Genomic DNA, 23,025 nt, shown 5'->3' on the forward strand with positions numbered 1-23,025 from the left:
TCCAATACGAGCTAGCACCATCTGGTGTTAGAAAATCTAAAGTGGTCCAAGCAGCAATTGGGACAATTAAAAGAAAAACTTTCAAATACATGTACACCTGTCAATTGTCATAATTTGAGTAAACCTAACCTCACCAAAATTGCATTGTTTTACCATCTTTAATGCTCCATTAGTAAAGAACCACAGTTAAATAACAGAAGACACAGGGCTGTAAGGATTCAAGAGTTTTTATTGTTTTGCCATTGAATGACTTTTCATTTTAGCAGCATGATGAGTAGACTGAGGTATTTTCACATTCTTACACAGGTAACAAACTGAGACACTTAGTCACGTAGAAAAATAGACATTTTGCAAAAATACACACATTCGGTAAACATGCAGACAAAAATTTAATTCCTGATGTCTGTACATAAAAATGTGAAGACATAAAACATACACACAGATACACACACGTTCAGGCAGCAGCTGCAGCCTGCAGGAGGCCTTCTCTCCAAGTCGTCTTTTTAAAACTGGCCTCTTTATTGGCTGTGAAGATAAGAGGTAAACACCTGTCACCTGCAAATGTATTAATTGTGGTTAAAACATGCAATCAAGTTCAGATGGAGAACATGTTCAGTGCCACTCATGTCATTGTAGGCTTAAATGGAGAGATCCACATTATCAAACACCACTGATGTTGTGCGACCTACAGTACTGGCTGCCATAGCCATAGTGTACTCACGCTTTAGGAGTTGGATCTTTTCTCCAGGCCCAAAGCCCGCGCGTCCCCCATATTCTCTCCATTCCAGGCGAGGAGGCTGGAGCGGGAAGGGGACGACAAGCCTTGATACTTGGAGGATCTGGCGCTGAGGGGGAGTGACTCATTGCTTCCTTTGCGCTTTTGGGGAAAACCCCTGTGGTGGTAGCTCGTCACCTTCTGCTGAATCCCTGGGGGCTTCCCTCTGTTGCGGGGGGAGCGGTGTGAGAAACTACCATTTATTGGTCCTTGAGAAGAGGGGACGTGTGGCTGACCCTTCTCATTGAGGGGGGGATCCCTGATGTATTTAGGGGATTGGTCCTCAACGCTGTGTAACAGCTTGGCAACTTTCTGTGGAGTGCTTGCATCTTGTATAAGCTCCTCCTCCCTCAGCTGAGTCTTGCTGGCTCGTCCAACAGGGTTGCGCTGTCGGCCAGGCCCTAGTTTCGCAGGTGTGCTGGAGGAAGGTGGTTTGATACTGTGAGATCTGTGCTGACTGGTTTTGGGTTCCAGTTGTCCCAGTGAGGTAGACTGAAGGCTGAGGGAGCCAGTGGATTTGGAGGGTCTGGTCCCAGTTCTGACAGGTGATCCTACAGTTGAAGGTGTGACATGATGTGACCTGAGACCTGGTGATGCTTGAGGCATTTTCCTATAAGTTAAAAAGAAATACACAAAGCTGATTGAGATTCTTATTTTCAATGTCAATGAAAATAAAGCCAGACATCCAACATTTTCACTTACCCTGATGTTGTTCTGGTGAATCAGCTGCAGCCTCATTTCATTATGAGACAAATTATCCAGTGGCTGATCCTCCCAAATCTTAGCAAATGTTATCTCTGCATTTGAGTCTGCATGACTGTGTGCTCAAGTCCTGAAATCTGACTGCATTAATACACTTGAAGCAGGCAAATACACTAAAGTTCTGCTTTAGTCTGTCTGTTGATGATGTGAAAACCAACCAACTTGGCAACACAATCAGTTCTTTTTATCTTCTTCAGATGTTTCTTTGTGTGATACTCTTGCCATTTTTATAAGAGTATCCAGTTAACATCTGTCCTTTTCTCATCTGATAATTAAAAAATGTAGTGGATCCTAGCTTAGTGTTGCCCGACTCACTGAGCATCTCTTTCCTTCACCTTGTCATGCTCAAATAGGTGATATTTCTATAAAATTTCAATAAAATAAAGTAGTGTTACTCACTTCCACAAGTGTGTGCTGACATGGTGCTCCAACATAGCGCTGAGGGCAAACCGCAGGTGGTGCAAACGTCGGTCGAAGGTGAAGATGCTGCAACCTGATGTGCGGCATCCAAAAGTGCATAGCTGCAGAACAGAAACAATTTTATAATACAGACACACTTATGCCTCCTTTGAGAGGTGTAAACAGTGAGTTTAAAAAGAATCGACTGAGTCCCACCATTTTGTTTTCAAATGAGAGAAGGAAACTACATCTGCCCAGTGATTTTCACTCTACATTAAAACATCTTTTTTTTTTTTTTTTTTTAATTTTTTTTAAATCTCTCTTAAAGGAATACATAACCCCCCGAATGACCATTTGTATGTCAGCTACTCATAGCCCCTCTCCCACTGGACAAAAAACATACTAACAGCCACTAGCATTTGGCTTTTGTACTAAATGGGAAAGGTTACAATCAACATTTACTCCCAGGACAGATGACTCTGCAGCAGTCACGGGTATTTATCATCACCAGGTCCCTTCGGCTTCCATTAGCAGTAATGGAAATATGACACCGGGGGAATGGGCTAATTTTAACCCCCTTTGTAGGTGCGATGATGGGGCCTTAAAAAATACCGTCTGTCTCTGTCCAAGCAGCACTTGAACGTCGTTCAAAATGTAGTCGGCAACAAGTTTGACACAAAGAAGTAACCACTGTAACATTTCACTGGTCTTCTTGCTGCTTTCTACTGTTTACTAACCTGTTTTCCAGATGGTCAGTGATGGGCAGAATAGTATACTACTGCAGAGCCAAGAACACAACTCTGGTCTAGTGGCAATGGGAAAGCAGTCTATCACCCATTTAGAACCAGTTTTGTTTATAAAATCTGCATACACTTGCTAGTTTTGGTGGGAGAAGGGTATTTACTATTTCAAATTCATGAAGAAAACCTTTTCTCTCTCTCATGCCACCACAGTGAACAAAGAATTCAAAATGAGAAAATTCTTTATAAAGTTAAATAAAATGGGAGCTGCATTTAACAACAGCAAAACTACATCAAAACATCTGTTTACAAACTCTCACACAACTCATGTAATATAATCTAGGCTTTATTTAACCTGACATGTGCTTAATGCTTCTCAAACAGACAGCCCTTTTTTGACAGGGAGCTAAATGTAAAGTAAATTTTACCTCGCTGAATGCAGAAATTGCTGATCTACTGCTGCCTTGATCCGTTAGTGTTGTGTTACTGTCTGACTTAGGTGTTTTTTAAGGGTTAGTTCAGACTTACCAAAGTTACACAAACTAACTACTGATTGAGGCAGTGGTAAACCAACAGCTTCCGTGTTCAGTGAGGTAAAATTATAGTGTTTGTCAAAGGAGGCTGGCTTTGAAGAGAGCATAGATTAAGTTTCACTTTCAGTTTAGTTCCCCATTGAAAAGGGCTGTCTGTTTGGGAAATACTGAGCATTCGACTGGATAAATGAGACTTGGATTATGCTGCACGAGTTGTGTGAGACTCTGTAAGCAGATGTTGTGATATAGTTTTGCTGTTGTTAAACGCAGCCCCTTATGACTTCAATTGGTCAAGAATTTTCTCAGTTTTGGGATTCTTTGTGCAATGTGGAGGCATAAGAGTAAAAAAAATGTTTTATCCACAAATTTAATGTAACACTGGGTGAGTAGTTGACATACACATTTTTTTTTTTGGGGGGGGTAACATATTCCTTTTGACAATCATACTGAAGTACTTTTGTACTCTGCTACTATATCTGCACTCACCCCGAGAGGTTTAGGGTGCCAGGGTGTTGCAGGCAGGTCTATGGCTTCCTCCTGCTCATCGTCTTCACTCTCCTCTCCTGACAGCAGGCTCTGGTCGAAGGGTTGTTGAGGTTGTGCCTCCACTTCCACAATTTTGTTGCCTTCCTCCTCTGGGACGTTTTCTGATTGCCCGCTTTGAAGGCAAGAGAAGACAAAAAATGAGAATGATGCAGTATGTTAGACAATAGATCGACACAAAAAAATATTCAGATTAACAAATTAGCATCAAGATGTCACCATCTGGATGACACTCTCCATTTTTACCGTTTACAACATGTGTCTTTTCAAACTGAATGTTTTGTCAAATCAACACAATGATTGTTTATTTTGTATGCTTGTCTGTTGTGTGCAAAATAAGAAAACTGCGATGACAACAGGTTGATACAGAGATTGCGTACAATGCTAGCAGGTTAGCTGTGCACTTCAGGTAACCACATGTATATTTGGAGACCTGCAGGACGAGTATGTAATGATGTTGTTGGACTTTCGTGTCATTTTGCCCTTGTTTATCTCGGCCCACGACTTAGAGAATTACAACTTCATCTCCAGCAACAATTTGTATTGATTACTCAAGAGGTATTTTGGTGAATCAAATGAACTTTTTTAATACAGAAAAAAAATCCTATTTCATACCTGAGAATGTGACAGTTGCTGCTGAAGTTGTATTTACTGCCCTGAGTTGTTATTTTCTCTTCAAAAGCTTCCAGATGTTGTGTTTTGTCTTTTGATTTGACAAGAAGCTGCTCCATCTCTCGACCTGCGGAGCCTGTTTTCTGCTCCTCTGCCAATTGATCGACAGTCTTAGTCCTTCCTAGTGATTTCTGCTCCTGCTGGTGGATGGAATCAGTCTGTGTAGAAATAATAGCACAGGGAAGAAAAAGGAAGCATTACATCCCATCCCAAACAAATGATAAAATCTTGCATGTTTTTGTATCAAATAACAAATTCAACTTCTCAGACAAAAGACTCATACTTCTGGAGAATAATGAAAAATAAATATACTGGTAACATTATTGGACAAAAGGCCATAAAAAAGGCACTGAGCGTTTACATTGCATATAAGCTCCCGGCTGCACAGCCTCTTCCTCTCTGGATCCAGAACTCCGCACTGTTTGTTCAGTTCACATTCTTTCTCTATGGGAAAGAAAGCAAACACAGTAGTCAGTGAGCAACAGCGGGACACAGACAATCAACGTGATCCATGCTACTGGAGAGATTACAGACCACCACATGGTCATATTTTTTTTTTAAAAAAGGCAATAATTATGGATTCAATCTACTTCTGCTTCTGCTGTATACAACATAAAATACCCAGGCTAATAGACTATATGTTTACTGATCCTTGACAGTTTAGAGACATGGCACAAACACAGCAGGGGAAGGTAATAACAGATGTATAAATAGCACACATACTATTGTTTTTGTGAATCCGGCTGTAAGTTCTTGTGCCCCTCAGAGGACTGTGAGACTCACTGGACTGCCCGGCTGTGGGCTTCTGCACTGAGAGTTTCCCTGACGGAGAAGTGGAGGAGGAGCAGTGGCCGGGGGGCAGGGGTCCTGAGTGCCACGGAGGGACCTTAGGGCGAGGCATGGAGGAGGAGGAGGAGTGGTGTGGGAGGGGAGTGTTCTCTTGAGGGAACTTCTCCACTGAAGGAAAACTGCAGAGGGAGTCAGAGGGGTAAATCACAGAATTAACTTGTGAGATTTATGCAAGTCAGGCTTGGAATTTAGATACAAATTGTGACTAGATTCAGGTTTATACAAGTTCCAAATGACATAAAACCAAGTAGTTTCTAACTGGGATCAGATTGCAAAGCATTTTGAAATGCTGATTGACATTATTCTCTGTGTACATGGTTTCTTTGGGGCCCTGCCAGCTGGGTCAGTGATATACTGAACTTGTAAATAAACAAAGAGAGTTACTACATTCAGTGTCAACTATAAAAACTAAACACATTTTTTCTTCAATGACACAAACAAATGTTATATTGTCCCACACACATCTATCTATTTCCACCATTCATTTCAACAAAGCAACACTATGAAAAAACAATCAACGAGTTCAGCGTCTCCTAAATCAGAATAATTCCCTGAGTTGCTGTGAAGTAAACAATCTTAACCAGTACCTCACTGCCTCCCTCTGGGCCTTGCCAGGCCTGTGCTGGTGTACTGGTGATGCTGCTGAGGAAGAGGCACTGGCCTCATGACATCTGCCAGCTTTCTGCTTCTCTTTAGAGGAGGAATGATTTGAAGGAGAGCGAGCAGGGCGTGGTCGCTGCTGTGGAGCTAAAGTTGAGGATGTTTCACACATCTTAGTGAGAGGACCATGCCGCCGCTCACAGTGCTTCTCGAAGGCTTGAGGCTTCACCACCTGGCCACAGTGGCTGCACACCACCAGATAGATCTCATCATGTGCCGGGCAGTGGCCAAATGTGTGCATATCTGTGGAGCAGATTACGACAGAGTTAAAGGTCCAGTGTGTAGGATTTACAGGGATATACATGCAAAAATGGAATATTATATAATAAGTACGTTTTCTATAGTGTATAATCATCTGAAAATATCAATCATTGTATTTCTATTACCATGGAATGAGCCATTTATATCTATGTAAGGAGCTGGTTCTTGTCTTCTACGGAAATAGCCATGTTACACCGCCATGTTTCTACAGTAGCCCAGAATAGACAAACCAAACATAGGAGCCAGTGCGTCAGCCACCGCAATTAACAGCCCCTCAGCGATGAATGTTGGAATAACAATGAAACTGCTTTATTCAGTGTTTTTACCAGTTTAAATCGCCAGAGGTCTGTACTACAGAGCCAGTTCAAATTACCCTGAATATCTTTTCATTATCTGGTTTGACTAACCCTAACATTGGCCGTCTGGATAATGGGTACTACAAAGCAGGTTATCAACTAGTTCAGTCAACTCTGGGTTTTCCTATCCAGCCACGAGCTTGTTCATGTGAAAGAGGCGGGGTGTTAATTATGAGCGAGATCATCAGAACCATGAATGAAGTATTTCATCTGATATGAGATGAAATGCTACCGAAAGCGTCTCGGACTGGGAGACAGTAAAATGTCAATGGCATGGGATGTAAACGATACTCTGAAATCTTATAATGTAAAAATGAACATTGAAAATAATATCCAAAAATTCACTGTCGGCTGAGACTTAAATTACATGCAGGAATCACTGAGCTTTGGGCCTATGTGACATTTGTATAGACTATTTTTTACCATTTAGTTAGATGATGATAATACTACTCTGAATATGTCACATAACACACTTTCAAGCGATGCCAGACTGTTTCTGCTGCTGAAGTGAAGGGTGGAAAAGTAGTTAATGACTACTAAGGTCTATCTGACCAAAATGAAGCATTTATAATAAAGGGAGGCAAATTAACAGTGTGTGGATTATTTTACTAATAAAATATTATTTGTTTTATCCTGGTTCTGTGTCTCGTGTTATTTTGAGCTGCGCTAACTGAAACACAATGTAATAGTAACAGCACTATCACTGCAGACTAAAATAAACTTTGCATAAGTTTAAATACAGCTAAAATCACGTGTGTTGTAAACAATCTCTCTGTTTGTTAGAAGCTCTGTGACTTATCCCGGTAAAAAGAGAACCAGCTTCATAGTACTGAAAACCCAGGGTTCACCCTGAAGTTCTTTAACTTCAAATCTTGCTTTGTAGTAGAGGCCTCGGGTCCATTTGTTTTGAAGAGGGGGAGACCCTTTTCAGATAATTCTGCTCCTGGTAAAACCCTCCTAAATAATGAACACTGAAGCAGTGCTCACCAGGAAAAGATCCAGCTGGTTGCAATCTGTATTCCTCACTGCTAGATGCCACTAAATTCCCCTAAATCTTACACACTGTTCCTTTAAAGCAAAATGCATGAACCTAAGGTAATGCTGAATGCCCTCAGAGTGATTGAGATCTTGACCTTAGCACTGTATCTACTGCTATGCACCAAATCACTGGGACAAATTCCCTATACTATATGTGCAAACCTACTTCAACACATGAAAACATTGAGTCACCTTCTTTGCCGAGGGTCATGGTCTCGGAGCGGGTACTCCCATACTTGCTGCTGTCTTCAACACTGGACCCAGCTGCATGAAAGGCAAAACAGTCCACATTAAATAATGGGATAAGACAATAACGTTATAGCATCTACCAAGAAGCACAGTTACTGATATCTGGGCTTTTTGATGAGTAAAACCCGGAACAAGTCGCTCACATCAGTCCGTGCTCCAGATTTGAGGTTTCACCGGGTTTTACTCATGAAATTTAAATGGTATCCAGATAAAATTCAATTATTTAAACTTCTCCTATCAAACACCCACTGCCAGCTGCTAGCTTGTTCTGTGGTCCAGTCGCTGCTGCTGCCTGGTACATTTCTGTTAGCAAACTGGACAAATCCTACTTAAGTAGTGTTGTTGTGTTTGCTGTGACAGTAGCTGACAGGCTAATGCTAACGGTGCCTTTACCTGTTCACAGGTAAGCAGCGCGCCTTCAATTAACTAGCTACTGTTTTATTAAGACATTATAAAATGCCCCAAAACCCTTTATTTTAATGAGTTTATTGATTGTTGCCAGTTAACATTCCTTGAAAACTCACCCTGCGCTAGGACCCAGCGGGTCTTTTGTTTGGGTCGCCCTGTGTACCGCTGCTCTATGTGTATGTAACAACAAATAAATCACAGGACGTGGACACCGTGACGTAATGAACACCAGGTACAGGGCAGGGAGAGCGACTCACCGTCAGATGGTACAACATTCACCCTATCTACCCAACAACTCCAGTTTAATCCCACAAAGTCGTCGAGATTAGGATTTCGCCGATCCACAGCGGCCATTGCTGCACTTGCGCGCTCACGAGGTGAAATCGTCAGGCCACGCGCCTACAGCCGCGTCACCAAGCTCGCGGCCGCGTTTCACTGTGTGGTCGTGAACAAATAATAACGACCAGGGTATGGATGTTTATAAAACTGTCCTTTAGGCATCTGAACAAGAATTTACAGCAAATGTTGCCAGCAGCAGAATATCTATTAAACCCTGCACAGAGCTATGCATAAGTGAAATTCACTCCCTCCACACATCACACAGGAAAACAATAAAACTAGATTTAAAAGATTTAAAAAATATTGTTTTCCTGGGAACTATTCCTCTAATGCACATTTAGTGTGTGTAGGTAAACATAGGCTACAAATGTGAATGTATAGTATTATGTAAATACTTGGTCTAATATTACAATAATGGAGCATCATCAGGTAATCATCATCAGGAGCGAAACTTAGCCCCAAACTGGCAGTTACGTACCAAATGAAATCATGAAAAAGTATATCTTATTTATTGTATTAGGAGGGGCTGTCTTGTTTGTCAGTGTCAGTGTTTTAGTCTAGTCCTGTTATTTTGTTCAGTGTTATATGTGAGTTGTTTTTGTGCACTGTCGCAATTGTAAAGTTGTTGTGGACCTCAGGAAGAATAGCTGCTGCAACGCAGAAGCCTATGAGGATCCTACTAAACTAAACTAAACTAAACTAAACTAGCAGAATACATTTCAGATCTACAACAGACTGAGTGTGATGCCCCTGACTGGATATGTCAGGGGCATGCAACATAATGGAAGTTAAATTGTACACTCTAAAAAACAATTTCATGGGTTTAGTGGATAGTGCTTAAAATAAAGAAGTCTTTCAGCATAAAAAACATGTCTGTTTCAGTAATGTGTTTTTGTCAGTTGACAACTTATTTTAAGAAGTTGGTCAAAATCAAAGACATGTTTGAGTTGGATAGAATTAAAATAAGTAAGTTTGAAAATCTTTAATATAATAGCTTGACCAACATAACTTTTGGATAAATATTAAGTTGGTTTTTCAAGGTCAAAGCAAATCATGCTGGTTGTACTGAACTAATTGAGTTTGTCAGATAATAAAAGACTCACTCAAGAGTGCCAGAGTTGGAGCTACTTAGAAAGATACATGCAACTTGTTATCTTAATTTGTTAAAGCTGAACCAGTGGACTATTTTTTAGAGCGATGGCTTCCTTGCAAAATGTTTTATTGCATATATGCTTTACAACCACTATACTAAAAACATGTCTGATTGAAAATGAATGTAATAAGGATAGAGATTCCTAGGCAGGTGTCACCCACCCATATTCAAGTATGTTCAAAATGTCCCCTCCAAAATAAAGCTAAGACAGGCAACCACGCACTGCCATCCAAAATAACTATGAACTGCAGTTCAACATGCAGTTTGTGCAAGGCTAACCCCAGCAGTAGCCGTTGCTGGAATGCTGTGGGGAGGTATAATCATTGTCAGTCATTTACTGTAGGCTATATACAGTCTGTAGCCACTGTACTGTCTACTTTATTACTTTTAAATGTGTTACAAAGTGTAAAACTAGAATGTATGATGAGAGTGATTTGTAGGCTTTATCAGTGTACAGTGTTCTAGTTTTGAAGTGTTAGTATGACATAAAAATGTCATAAAAAGGTCATAGTACAGTGTGCAATGAAAAAAAGTTATTAAAACATAATAGTATGTCATAAAAAAGTCACAGTGTCTGCACTCTACCTGACCCTCAATCGTAAGCTGGCTCCCTTTCGTACCTAGAGTCGTCAAACCTTTGAGAACCCTGACCCAAGATTTTTGTTCCAAAATGCTCTAAAATTAGTTTAGCTGTTAAGTTTCTGGAGGAAATCTCCTCTGACCCACCTGGAGGGATGGGTTGCAAAAGATGAGATCTATGGCTCTGCACAAAAGCAGATATAGGGTAGTAACACAAAGAGCCAACACGTGCCCAAGGCCTGCACACCTGTTTTCTTAGTTGAATAGCACTTTGGATTTTTGCATTTAATTTGTGAAGCTGAATCATAATATTTTTTTTCTGATTAACTTACTGGTGTATCAAATGTTAAAAGATCAGTGAAATATACCCATCACAGTTTCACAAAGTTCAAGGTGCTCAAACTCATCACTTCACTGGACTGAAGAGGTTCTCACGAAGGATCATGCATGTGTGTGTGATGTTTTTGTCTTCACTGAATGATGATGCCTGATGGAAGAGGCATGTCTGCCACCTAGTGAGTGTCAAACTGCACTGCATGTTACCTGGCCTTGTCTAATGCCTAATTAATGATAAAACAGTATCAGCTCTTTGACTAATTACAGTTCACTTTGTAAATCTAATGCTCAGTGTGTGAGAAGTGTTAGATCTTATTCACCTGTATGATGAAAACATTACGTTCAGTATGTGTGTTATCAGCAGTAAAACCATCAACCATAAAATCAGACACGCAACAAGTCCAGTTCTTCCTTTTAATGATGCACAGCATTTCATGACCATGCAGTATCTTCCTGGACTGCAACAGAAACTTCAGTCTCATTCATGTGACACTTTTATCAACGCAGTGGTGGATTAAACTAGTAACTGAATCAAGCAAGGCTTTATCAAAGTGGGATATCATCACAATGGCAGTAATAAAGAAAAGAGCTCGTCTTATAACAAAATAGAGGTAGAAGCCAGGCAAAAGCAAGAAAAAGTGTTAATTAGTTACAGGCTAGAAATCAGTCGATTTTTACTCACCACTAGCTAAGGCTGTACAATTAGTAATACACTGGCTTTGAAATACTGTAGTATCTTGCTGGGGTATTTTATTTATTTAGAAATCTAAACATCTAGGAAAAAGATTGGAAATTCTGCCTAATAACTCATAATTTTAAAGGTAAAATTCATAAAGAGCGAACGTGCTCCACATACATCCCCTACATTCAACATACCATTCAGATGTTGGGCTAAAACATTTCATTTAGCCTTCTATAGTGAAATGATGAGGTGCAACATAACACACACAAAAAAATGAAATAAAATTACTTTCACCCTTTCACAAATAATCTCATCATGGCAACTGGATTCAACTATTTTAACATTACTTCATTGTAACTACATATATTGATGCCTATTATATGTTTTAGGATGTGACAGAAACAGGATTTTCTCTAGACTTGTGTTAATAATAAATGCACTTCAAGTATTTAATATTTATCAGCCCTGAGTTTTTTTTGTTTGTTTTTGTTTTTTAAGATAAAGCTGATGACTGAAATGACAGGCTGTTGACAACTGGAAGGTTGCAGTCCACATCTGCCGTACCATCTGAGATATAAGGGACACTTTGTTTTCGATACCTGGGTTTAAATATGTTAAAGGCCTATGTAAATTTTTACAAGTATTAATTGGTTTTAATAAAACACTACCATTTACAAATGACTTTATCAGCTAAGGTTACACACAGCAACCAACACTAGATCAATACAGTGCAGCTTACTTTGTCTTACAGCTAGCTGGCTACCTTAACTTGCTTGCTCACTAATGTTATCACTAGCAAAAGTGGATTTGTTGGTTGGCTAGCTTGCCAAATTACCTCCCCAACTAACGTGATGCATGATACCGACTTGTGTATTATGACAACTGATGCTAATTTAGCCATCATTAAATCATATAACAGTACAAAGTGCTTTCTACTAGCCAAAAGTAATGGCTGAATCTTCAGTACCATCTGAGATATAAGGGACACTTTGTTTTTGATACCTGGGTATAAATATGTTAAAGGTTCTGTAGGCCTATGTAACTTTTTTACCAATAATTGTTTTATATGAAACCCTACCATTTGCAATGACTTTTATCAGCTAAGGTTACACACAGCAACCAACACTAGATCAATACAATGCAACTTACTTTGGCAGCTAGCTGGCTACCTTAGCTTGCTTGCTCGCTAATGTTATCACTAGCAAAAGTGGATTTGTTGGTTGGCTAGCTTACCAAATTACCTCCCCAGCTAACGTGATGCATGATACCGACTTGTGTCTTATGACAACTGGTGCTAATTTAGCAATCATTAAATCATATAATGGTACAAAGTGCTTTCTACTAGCCAAAAGTAATGGCTGAATCTTCAGTACCATCTGAGATATAAGGGAAACTTTGTTTTCGATACCTGGGTATAATTGTTTTATATGAAACCCTACCATTTGCAAATGACTTTTATCAGCTAAGTTACACACAACAACTAACACCGGATCAATAAAGCGCAGCTTACTTGGGCTTACGGCTAGCTGGCTACCTTAGCTTGCTTGATCGCTAACATTATTACTAGCAAAATACGATCTGGGTGGATCTGTTGGTTGGCTAGCTTGCCAAATTACCTCCCCAGCTAACGTGATACACGATACCAACTTATGTAATATGACAACTGGTGCTTATTTAGCCAACAATAAATGATATAACAGTACAAAGTGGTTTCTACTAGCCAAAAGTGATGCAGCAGCCAATGAGTTATCCACAGCCTGAGCTAATGTTAGCCAGCTAATGTTAGCTATTCTACATGGTTACTTATAACATGAGCTGGTAATGTAAACTGCAAAAGCCACTTAGTATCATGGAGCCAATCGTCCAAATGAAATATGGAAGGATTGCAGATATTGACATTATTCTATGTGTGATTGGAATTATTTTACAGGCTTCCGTCAACATGATGATGGTCAATCAGTGTTAGTCTTGTGCTCATGGAAGTGTGAGTAACAGGAGGCTGACTGCAGTTTACTTAATGCCCTCACAGAGAGGGTTCAGTAACGATAAGAATTTTCTTTAAGTTACAACAGAATCTTTAAAACAGGAAAAACAACCATCTATTTGAAAAACATTTGACTGCAAAAATTTCCTGTATTGATTTAACTACAAAAAGTTCAAATCCTAAATATAAAATTAATACGTAGCAAAAAAGGATCAGTCTGTTCTGAATATGTGTATCTTGTAATCTGCAGTATTTTTTTAACAATTAGTACCAAAATGACTCATTTAATAACACTACATGTTAGAAAATTGTGAAACAAGGAAGCTGTGTGGTTACGATGGCCTGACACCCCCCTCCACATCTGCAGGCTGATTGGCTGATTTGTGGAAAGGTGTTTCCTTGTAAATGAACCAGCAGTTCCCGCCCCACAGGATGAGGTTAAGAAACCCAAAAATCTGTAGAAGAATAAGACACGAGTTAAATATCTGAGGCTGTCGTTGTGCGCACACGTTTGACCACGTCTGAAAAAGACTTATCAGATGGCCAACTTACCACAGAGGCGTTTAGTCGGCCCATGTGAGGTGTGGCACCTTGGCTGCACTTGTTGACAGCCACGCAAAACTTAAGCTGAGAAATAATGGTTGTAGGGCTGGTGGCCCACTTCACATCAGCCAAGCCTTTAGCCCAAGCAGAGGATGATGCAAGCCACATGAAGGCCAAGGCTGCAGTCACCAGCAGGTCCTTAGAAAAGAAAAAATATCAGATTAAAACCATTAAACCACCCACAGTGGTCAGGCAGCTTTCTTGGTAAGAGTGCAATATATTGCTTAGTTGCTTGGGGACCACACCCTTCCCTGTTTCATTTACACAGCTCTGTTAGATGCACTTTCTCTGACCTCCTGCTGGATTCCGGGATGAAGCAGACTCACTGAAATCCAGCAGCTCACATCAGATGAAAATTTAACACACAAAGCAATATAAATACAAATATTGCCTCCATAGTAATGTTGTCATGATACTGGAATTTGTAAATTCAATACAGTACCTTGAAAAATATTTGATACAGTTTTTGATACCACGGGGAAACATATAAAACATGCTTTTCTCTTCTTGATTTGGATTGTACTTACTACTGTACTGGACTGTAGTTAACCATAACAATAATTCAACTTTTTTCCATTAATGAAAACAATATTCTTCTTGCAGTCATGCATGCATTCAAAAGCCTCTCATACTGTCACACATTCATGAGGCAATAAAGTAGAAGTGAATAAACAAATCATGCCACAAAAGACTACATGCAACCGCAGTGAATGAGTCGACTGACAAGAAGACAGCACTGTGAGTGAGTAAGTGAGCGGGGGCGGGGCTACTGGGACACTGCAGCAGTGTGTGCGTGTGTCATCTTGCTGTTGGACAGAAGGAAGAGCGAGAAAGTCGTATTGAAACTGAAGAAAGTGAGTGTTGAGACCATTTCAAATATTCAGAAACCATATGTGTCGCCACATCGTTCTTTTTGACAACACTACTACATTAATAAAACTGCATTCATCTGTCCATCACTGCTGAATTTACACAACAGCTCAACACAGGAAACACTTTCCTGCTTCAAATACAAGCTCCAAGCTATTCATAGACGGAGAGATGGACCTGGCTAAGCACAAGCATTTCACCACAAACTGCAAACTGCAAAATCTGGAGAATCCAGACAAACATACCAAAGTGGGGCCACGACTAGATTCTCTGTATACGTGCTGGTAGCCCAAGTAGAGGACTAGTGTGGCAGTGCTGTAGAGGAAGGCCAACACTCCGATGCAGACGTAAAACTGTGCCGAGGATGTGTGGTCTCCAGTCAGGAAGAACATAGATGTTTTATTGGTAGTGCAATCAAAAACGTCATAAGGATGCTGCATCAACCTGTGTAATAGATAGAATATATTTAGTTATGAAAATCCTAAAAGCACACACACACTTCAGAGTGAGCTGGTTCCTCAATGTAAGGGGGTGTGAGACTGTTTGTGTTGGCACACACACACCTGAATGGGTAGTTAAACTCTGCGTGTATTTCTTGGTTGGTACTCCCTTGGCACTGGACGTTGATGCTGGTTGTGCCGCTGTAACCTCCGGTCGTAGCAAAGGCAAATATGGAGAACACCTGCAGCCACAGACACAAGATAAGAGGGGATACGGGTTGGCTTATTGAGCGTTAATCAAACTGTCACACACACTTCCCTTTAGTTTTGTGCAACACTTTTGACAGGAAGTCATCTTAATCACCAGTTGCCTTCACTGTGAATGTGTGCAGAGTTCACAGCAGGAACATGACTTTACATTTAAAAGCTAAGACTTGTAGTTTTACTGATGTTTTGTCTGAGAAGTGAAAGCAACCTCTTCCTACTTGTGAAAGCCAATACACTGTTTTGTTATTTGACTTGAAATGTTGTGCATCTTAACAGTTAGTCAGCAACTTAAATCTTTTTCTACGTTATAAGACACATCTTTAGCTCCAGGTGCCACATTACAAACATCAGCTATCACTTTGTGCCACATAGCTTGTGGTTTATAGACATCATGATGAAACTTTACTGCCCCCTGAACTACATACCGTATTTGAAACGGTGCTGCATCTCAAAGGATGGGTGTCATAGCTTCCTCGGCCGTGCAGTGGGTCACAAGACAAACACCAAATCAATTTGTAGGGTATTTTTGCTCTCAGGGATGGACAGCTCATGAGTAAGAAACCCCGCCACAGGCCATATGGGAAAAATAATAATTAAGATTTGGAAAAACTTACCCACTCCAGCACACGTATGAAAGCCAGCGGCTCTTTCAGAGGTCCAAAATCAAGAGTGAATCCGGAAGACATGACTTTCTAATGAGAAACACACATAAAATATGAGGAAGAAGCCGTTACACTGCTGAACACGTCCCACACACAACGCTGACTAGGTGCGTTTGCATAAAAGGGGAAAAAGTTTGCGCCATTAACCTTTTTCACACTTCCTGTCAGAACTGTTACCTGGGCGACGGATTCCATCGTGTGTCCGGAAATAAAGAGCCGATAGTATCGATGATGTTTCTCCTTTGCTGGGTCTTAAGTTTGGCAGCTCTCTTGTTTCTCGGGGATCTTGGGCTTGTCAAACTTTTCTCCAACTTCAGCGGATCGTAGTAGATGGCACGTGATCACTGACGCTGAGGCGTCGACAGGGGCGCTGCTAGGACGGAGTGGACCCAGAGGTGCAGTGGGTTCAGATGTGCCTTTATGTTTGAGTCTGTGTTTAAGAAGACTGTGCTGCACATTTTGTAAACTAACCATTACATGTAGCAGTACAATGTAAGTCCTAGGATATGTTTGTGTGTGTGTGTGTGTGTGTGTATGCAGATATACGCTGATCAGCCAAAACATTAAAACCACTGACAGATGAAGTGATCAACATTGACCATCTTGTCTCAGTGCAATGTTCTTCTGGAAAACCTTGGGTTCTGACATTCGTGTGGATGCCACCTGACATGCTCCACCCACCTAAACACCAGTGTAGACCAGGTACCCCGCCTCATGGCAACAGCACCCCCCAGTAGCAGTGGCCCCCAGCAGGACAGTGCACCATGCCACACCACAACAACTGCTCAAGGGTTCAAAGTGTCAACCTGACCTCCAAAGTCCCCACATCTCGATCTGAGGGGGTTTACTTGGTCAACGGTGGTCAGGTGAGTGGAGTGCATCAAGTAGCATCCACATGAATGCCAGCATCCAAGGTTTCCCAGCAGAACATTGCACTGTAACAAGATGATCAATATCATTCACTTCACCTGCCAGTGGTTTTAATGTTTTGGCTGATCGGTGTGTGTGTGTGTGTATGTGACAGATCAAAAACTGAGAAAGACACTTTGTACAGACTCAGTGATCACAGCCTGGACATAGTATATATATATATATAGAGAGAGAGACTGGCAGACACAGGCAGACCTGGCTGCCTGGAGAAGACAGGCTTTGTCAGTTCTGTCCCCAGAGACAGGTGGAGACAGAGCAGGGTTTCCTGCTACAATATAGCACATATCTTTTTGTTCAATTAGGACAAACTATGAAGTCTTTTGAACAAATAAAAAAATAATTTAATCTTCCGCAGACAGATTTCTATAGATATTCACAAGTTAGACATTTCTTACACAAAAAAGATGACCTTATTAAGATTCAAACTCCAAAGGCAGATGAAAGGTTGTTGATGAATCTACAAATTAATAATGCAATGGGCAAAATCATCTCCAGTATGTATAGTGCATTTTTGACTATGGATTAGACTGATTCACACTATATTAAATCCAAATGGGAAAATGAGCTACAAATACCGGAACCACTTCCCACTGAGACCTGGAATAAGATCTGTTCAGGGTCTCACATGGTCACCAGATCAAATACATGGAGAGAATTCAGATGGAGTCTTATTGTACGCTTCTTTTGAACACCTCATGTAACCTGTACATTTGATACTTCTGCATCTGGTGTTTGCTGGAGGGCATGCGGAGAGATGTCGGCTAACTATGTTCATACATTCTGGGCGTGTCAAAAGCTAAGACTTATTGGGACAATATTTGGGATGTTTTTGTTATCAGCTTGTTAAATATAAACTTCAAGATTTTGATTCACTCTCTGACCAGACTAAAAGGCAACATCTGCTTGGAGAAAATAGTGTCAGCACTTTAGATGCAGCAAGATATGTCAGTGCATGTCGCAGCCTGAGAGACAACCAACACAACAACATTAATCCCATCACAGATCACACTCCGTCTTTTTATTTACTCCTTCGCTTAATACGTTTTTTTTTCTCCTTTAAAGTTTATGTCTATGCATTTGTAATAATATATTGTTATTAATTGCTTTCAAATTTTCACTGTCTTAAATTGTAATTGTGCTTTGGCAACACACAAGAAACGTCATGCCAAGTATTGAATGCTCAGAGAGTGCTTAAGGCAGCAGAAGACATGGGGGTGATGGGGAGGAAGAGGAAATATTGTGAAAGACCTCTCCATAAAATATACCATTGGCAGTTAGAGGAAGTGGCTGACATCAGGAAATCTTAAGAGTGGCTAGGAAAGGACAATACAGAGGCCTTGGTCCTTGCAGCACAAGAACAGGCCCTAAGCACCAGATCTACAAAGGCGGGGGTCGACCATAGCAGACAGGACCCCTGCTCCAGGCTGTGCAAAGAGGCCCCTGAGACAGTCCAGCACATAGTAGCAGGATGTAAGATGCAAGCTGGGACAGTGTACACTGAGAGGCACAACCAAGGGGCTGGGATAGTGTACAGGAACATCTGTGCCGAGTATGGACTAGAAGCCCCCAAGTTGTGTTGGGACACACCACTGAATATGGGGGGAGGCATTAGCTTGTTCCAGAGGGACTTGGCATGGGAACCAGAGGGTCACTTGGTTACGGACCAAGTATGGAGTGTGGACTGGTTGCTGAAGAGGTGCCAGTTCACCTCCTGAGCACTGCTGAGGTGCCCTTGAGCAAGGCACTGAACCTTCAACTGCTCGGGGTGCCTGTCCAAGGCAGCGCCCTTGCTCTGTCATCTCATCATTTATGCATGCATAGGTCCTTCTTGTGCATGTTATTTCAGGCCTGTGTGACAATGACAACAGAGTAGGACTGCACTTATATGTATATATGGTTGAATGAATGAATAAATTAAAAAAACAAACAATTATTGCATCCATAGGCGTTTCTAGCCCATTTTTGAATCCCAGCACCCCTAATATTTGAGAGATTTTTATTTATTTATTTATGTTTTTACTGTATGTCCCTTTTTAACAAGCTAGAAAAGTGTCAAAACCATACAGTACTTGGCTGAAACCTAATATTTTAACAACAAAAATACAATGGTTTGATCCACCCCATCCCTCCCACCTTTCCGGCGGCGTACGACGCGCGTCAAAACAGCCGCCCCCATTATTTTCTATTTACAAACCCACACCGGCGGCGGCTCGACGTGCGGAGACGTGCCGCGCCGCGGCACTTCACGCTATTGTCCTATTTTTCCAGCGTCGCCGCCCTTGAAAAAGCACTATTTTGTACTTCCCAGCTCCCGTGCAATAGAAATCCGGTTGACGCCCCGCAGCGCGACGCTTTTTGTGTGTGTTGGGGGCGGCACTTGACTCGCGTCAGTGACGCCGCCGTCATATGACGCCGCCGGTGTGTTTTGGCCTTGGCCTCACATGTGTGTTAATATTAAAGCCAAGGTGCTACTGACTAGCTAACTGACTGGATGACCATTAACATTATAACTCCTATTATGTGTGTGTGTGTGTGTGTGTGTGTGTGTGTGTGTGTGTGTCTATTTCTACTTTATGCAACTTTATACTCTCATTAGACTGCAATTATAGGTCAAATATTGTACTTTTTACTCCACTACATTTATATGACAGCATCAGTGACTGGTTAGCTCAGATTCAGATTATTAATACAAAACATACATTAACTAATAAAATATGACACTATCATAGATTAAGCTACCCAGCAATATATTTAGTAATGCAAATGAGCTCCACCTTTACCAGCTGCAACATCAAAGAAATGTAAGCCTACACATTAATGCATCAGTAATTATAGTCCAGTAATAAAACATATATTTTGATGCTAATATGTTTGTACTTTTACTTCAGTAACATTCTGAATGCAGGGCTTTAACAAATTATTTTTATGCTGTGGTATTGCTGCTTTTACTCAGGTAAAATATCTTAATAACTCTTCCACCCTAAGATAAGATAAGATAAGATAAGATAAGATAAGATAAGATAAGGCATAAGTAGTAAAAAAATAAAATATAAAGCATATACAAGTATATAAATACATAAAGTGAGTAAACTACAAAAACAAAGAGCGGTAAGCAAACTGTATAAAAACACAAAGCAAAATGATAAGGAAGCAACAAAAATAAGCAGGATATAATAAAGAGACAAACTGAATGACTGATTTTACATTAACAACCGACGGAAGTATAGATATTGCATAATATTGTTTAATAGTACTGACATTGCTTATTGATTATAAGCAATAAAAAATGAAAGCAAGATATAGCAGTGGCAGAATTTACATTATTGCATTGATCAAATGTAGATATTTCATTAATATACACAGATACAGATATTAACACTACACATACAGTACTTACATTGTATTATTTAAATATTTAAGGAACAGAAGACTGCCTCGTCACTGTATACTGTGCGAGGTGCAAAATCATCTAAGCTGGTTCTGCATTATTATCTTTTATTGTCCCCCTGTTGTGTAGAGGAGACTTTAGTTATTTTAGTTAACATTTTGTTCACACAGTGTTTAACATAACAACCAGTGCTGACTCAATCAAATTACCATTAACTGACACACTGCAAACATGGGGCCAGGAGAGGTTTCTGGGTCTGGGTGTATTAGTACAGTAAACCATACCAGTTACATCCACAATGCATTGGGCTCTATTGGGGCCTGTTAACAATCTTTTACCCTGGGGCCCCTCAACAGGTTAATCTGGTCATGGTGCTCCTCATATATTTGCTCAAGACACACTGATGGTAACAGCTGAAATGAAACAAAACTCTTCATGCTGCTTCCAAAAAGGTGAACCTTTTAATTCCATATTTCAAAATGTCTTGAAAATGTTCAGGCACTAAATAATTTCTGTCAAATTAAACAAACACAGGGTGAATGTGTGTAACTTTAATGATGGTTGAGTTTATAACAAACTGTAACTTTAAATATGATATTAATGTTAAGCATTGGAGTTGGCAGAGTGTAAAATGAGTCCATGGTGAATGCACTGTAATGGTAAAGGCTTTTCACTAGAGGTTGCTATTTCCACAGACACTACATTACTGAACTACCCCTTTTTATACAAAGCCAGCCATGTGTTTCCCATGACTCCCATCAGTGTAGGATGAACTCATTCACACACTGGCTGCTCATGTTATTCCCTCAGTTCTGGTCAATGGAAACTCTTGTTCTTGGGCTTAATAAACAGGGAAACTTAGGTACACTTGGTTCCATCCCTTAATTTAAGTACTTCCTCTCAACAAACCGTGCAGCCAAAAAGAAAAATCTAGGTCCTTGTAGAAAGGCACGGCTCTCATCCTAACAGAGTACATCTCGAAGGAATAAGAGTGGCTTTGTTCTCCACCTTTTAATAGTTGACTGGGCTGCCGTGGGGGAGGGGCTGCAGCTCCATTGTACAGTCCCTTTGTGGAGGAATGCTGCTCCACAGATCAGATTGTTTGGCTTTCTGAGTTAATATGGGAATTAAGAAAAACACAAGCAAGACTCAAAAACACACAGCAGATTTCAAGCACATTTCAGTGTAGCAAAGTTGTGGATTTAAGGTCAAGGTTTCAGAGCTTATGAAACTAATGAAACCTGTTCAACAGCTTTTTATTTTCGGCTGCGATGGAATGACACCATTTTATTGTTGATGCAGGCTCACAAACTTGTCAGACAGGTCGTGCCATACCAAAGGCTAAACATGAGCATAACCAAATACTCAGCATGACCATCTGATCCTTCTGTCTTCTACCGACAGAGTTTCAGCTGTCCTGCTGCTGGTATGACTAGGCGACTAGTCCCATACTGTCCAACTGGAAGCTTACAGAAGAGATGACCTGGCACAGTACAATGAAACCTGAAACTGCATGTCATTATATTTGGACTACAGCTTGTGATCTGTTGTATGAATCTATTCAGTCAGGGGCATGGCACCTATGGGTACAGGATTTTTTTCTCCTGCATCACATGACTAGCAGTCATGGGTTTGTTATGACCTACTGTCCCATCACATGCACAAATTTAATCAAGAACACAATGTGGCTTGTTGCAACTGGCAAAATGAATAAATATGATTTAAAAATGCAGCACACTATATGAAAACATCCACTCTACTTAATTTACACAAGTTAAGATCATATGATCTTAACTCTGTTTTCCTCTTTGACCCTGTTCTAATAATAATAATAATAATAATAATAATGTGAGCACAGTCACATACTCACCCCTCAGTTATCTCAAAATTGTTGAGGCGCAAGTGCAGAGACATAAATTTAAATAAGTGATTTATTACCAAATATCTGCCATTAAAAAGGGGTCACTTACCAATTTTATTACAAATTGTATGTGCTACAACAATTTTCATCATATTTCGTGTTTTTTCCCTACATTGTTCATATATATTTGCATAAACAGAGCATTTAAAATAGTCCTTGTGCACAGGATTTCAGTTCATCGATGGCAGGACTGTTCCACTGGTGGAGAGATTACTCAGATTCAGTGTGATTTAATCTGTTGTTTGAGCCTCCCAACATCACACCAGACCTAGATGTATAATCCCTGACAAAATAACCTGTGGCACGAGTGTGTAGATATGACAGTCTCATTTAAAACATGGCACGATACATGTGTTACTGTAGAATTTAATTTTGTACATATTGAAGGAATTAATCTGAAATGTCATAGAATCAGACACAGTTATCGCACCTACAAACAAAGGCTATACTGTAAACACGCCTTTGAATTCAAAGCAAAATGTCAAAAATGTAAAATGTCTCCCCATGACATTCACTTGTGAATTGTGTCTTTGTGTATAAAATGAACTAAATTAAACTAATACTATCATGTGGTGAGATGAAATAAGTTAACATGAGGGGGACAAGTTTGTCCTTTTGGACTCAGA

The 23,025-nt window shown here is 40.4% G+C and overlaps 2 protein-coding genes across 6 annotated transcripts; both read right to left on the reverse strand.

Annotated features, from left to right (window-relative positions):
- Nucleotides 1-220: 220 nt before the first annotated feature.
- On the reverse strand, nt 221-8,646 carry atxn7l2b (ataxin 7-like 2b). Of its 4 annotated transcripts, none has more exons than XM_050065991.1 (10): nt 8,503-8,646; nt 7,781-7,852; nt 5,861-6,176; nt 5,208-5,392; nt 4,786-4,868; nt 4,368-4,582; nt 3,696-3,867; nt 1,937-2,058; nt 722-1,385; nt 221-555 (listed from the first exon to the last, which is right to left on the reverse strand). In XM_050065991.1, exons 1-9 carry the CDS (start codon nt 8,597-8,599, stop codon nt 725-727), a joined length of 1,923 nt encoding a protein of 640 aa, XP_049921948.1. In that variant the 5' UTR covers nt 8,600-8,646; the 3' UTR covers nt 221-555; nt 722-724. The 4 variants fall into 4 exon arrangements, with proteins under 4 accessions (XP_049921948.1, XP_049921947.1, XP_049921946.1 ...); XM_050065990.1 differs by having other exon boundaries at nt 221-525; nt 5,148-5,392; XM_050065989.1 differs by having other exon boundaries at nt 5,148-5,392.
- A 2,406-nt stretch (nt 8,647-11,052) lies between these two features.
- Nucleotides 11,053-16,500, reverse strand: sypl2b (synaptophysin-like 2b). 2 transcript variants are annotated; one of them, XM_050064076.1, is made up of 6 exons: nt 16,338-16,500; nt 16,113-16,190; nt 15,355-15,473; nt 15,037-15,235; nt 13,871-14,059; nt 11,053-13,773 (listed from the first exon to the last, which is right to left on the reverse strand). In XM_050064076.1, the coding sequence occupies exons 1-6, from the start codon at nt 16,353-16,355 to the stop codon at nt 13,651-13,653; spliced, it is 726 nt and encodes a 241-aa protein (XP_049920033.1). In that variant the 5' UTR covers nt 16,356-16,500; the 3' UTR covers nt 11,053-13,650. The 2 variants fall into 2 exon arrangements, with proteins under 2 accessions (XP_049920033.1, XP_049920032.1); XM_050064075.1 differs by lacking the exons at nt 16,113-16,190; nt 16,338-16,500 and adding an exon at nt 15,924-16,072.
- Nucleotides 16,501-23,025: the final 6,525 nt, after the last annotated feature.

This window comes from Epinephelus moara, chromosome 16 (genome assembly GCF_006386435.1).
Source record: "Epinephelus moara isolate mb chromosome 16, YSFRI_EMoa_1.0, whole genome shotgun sequence".
Classification (NCBI taxonomy): domain Eukaryota; kingdom Metazoa; phylum Chordata; class Actinopteri; order Perciformes; family Serranidae; genus Epinephelus; species Epinephelus moara.

Coding starts and splice junctions, on each gene's coding strand:
- atxn7l2b (XM_050065990.1), bottom strand. CDS start 8,599: ATGGCCGCTGTGGATCGGCGAAATCCTAATCTCGACGACTTTGTGGGA. Junction 6,177..7,780: donor CATGACCCTCGGCAAAGAAG/GTGACTCAATGT, acceptor TCTGCTCCACAG/ATATGCACACATTTGGCCAC. Junction 4,583..4,785: donor GCCGGGAGCTTATATGCAAT/GTAAACGCTCAG, acceptor ATTTCTACACAG/ACTGATTCCATCCACCAGCA.
- sypl2b (XM_050064075.1), bottom strand. CDS start 16,049: ATGAGCTGTCCATCCCTGAGAGCAAAAATACCCTACAAATTGATTTGG. Junction 15,474..15,923: donor GCAGCACCGTTTCAAATACG/GTATGTAGTTCA, acceptor CTGTGGCTGCAG/GTGTTCTCCATATTTGCCTT. Junction 13,774..13,870: donor GCCGACTAAACGCCTCTGTG/GTAAGTTGGCCA, acceptor ATTCTTCTACAG/ATTTTTGGGTTTCTTAACCT.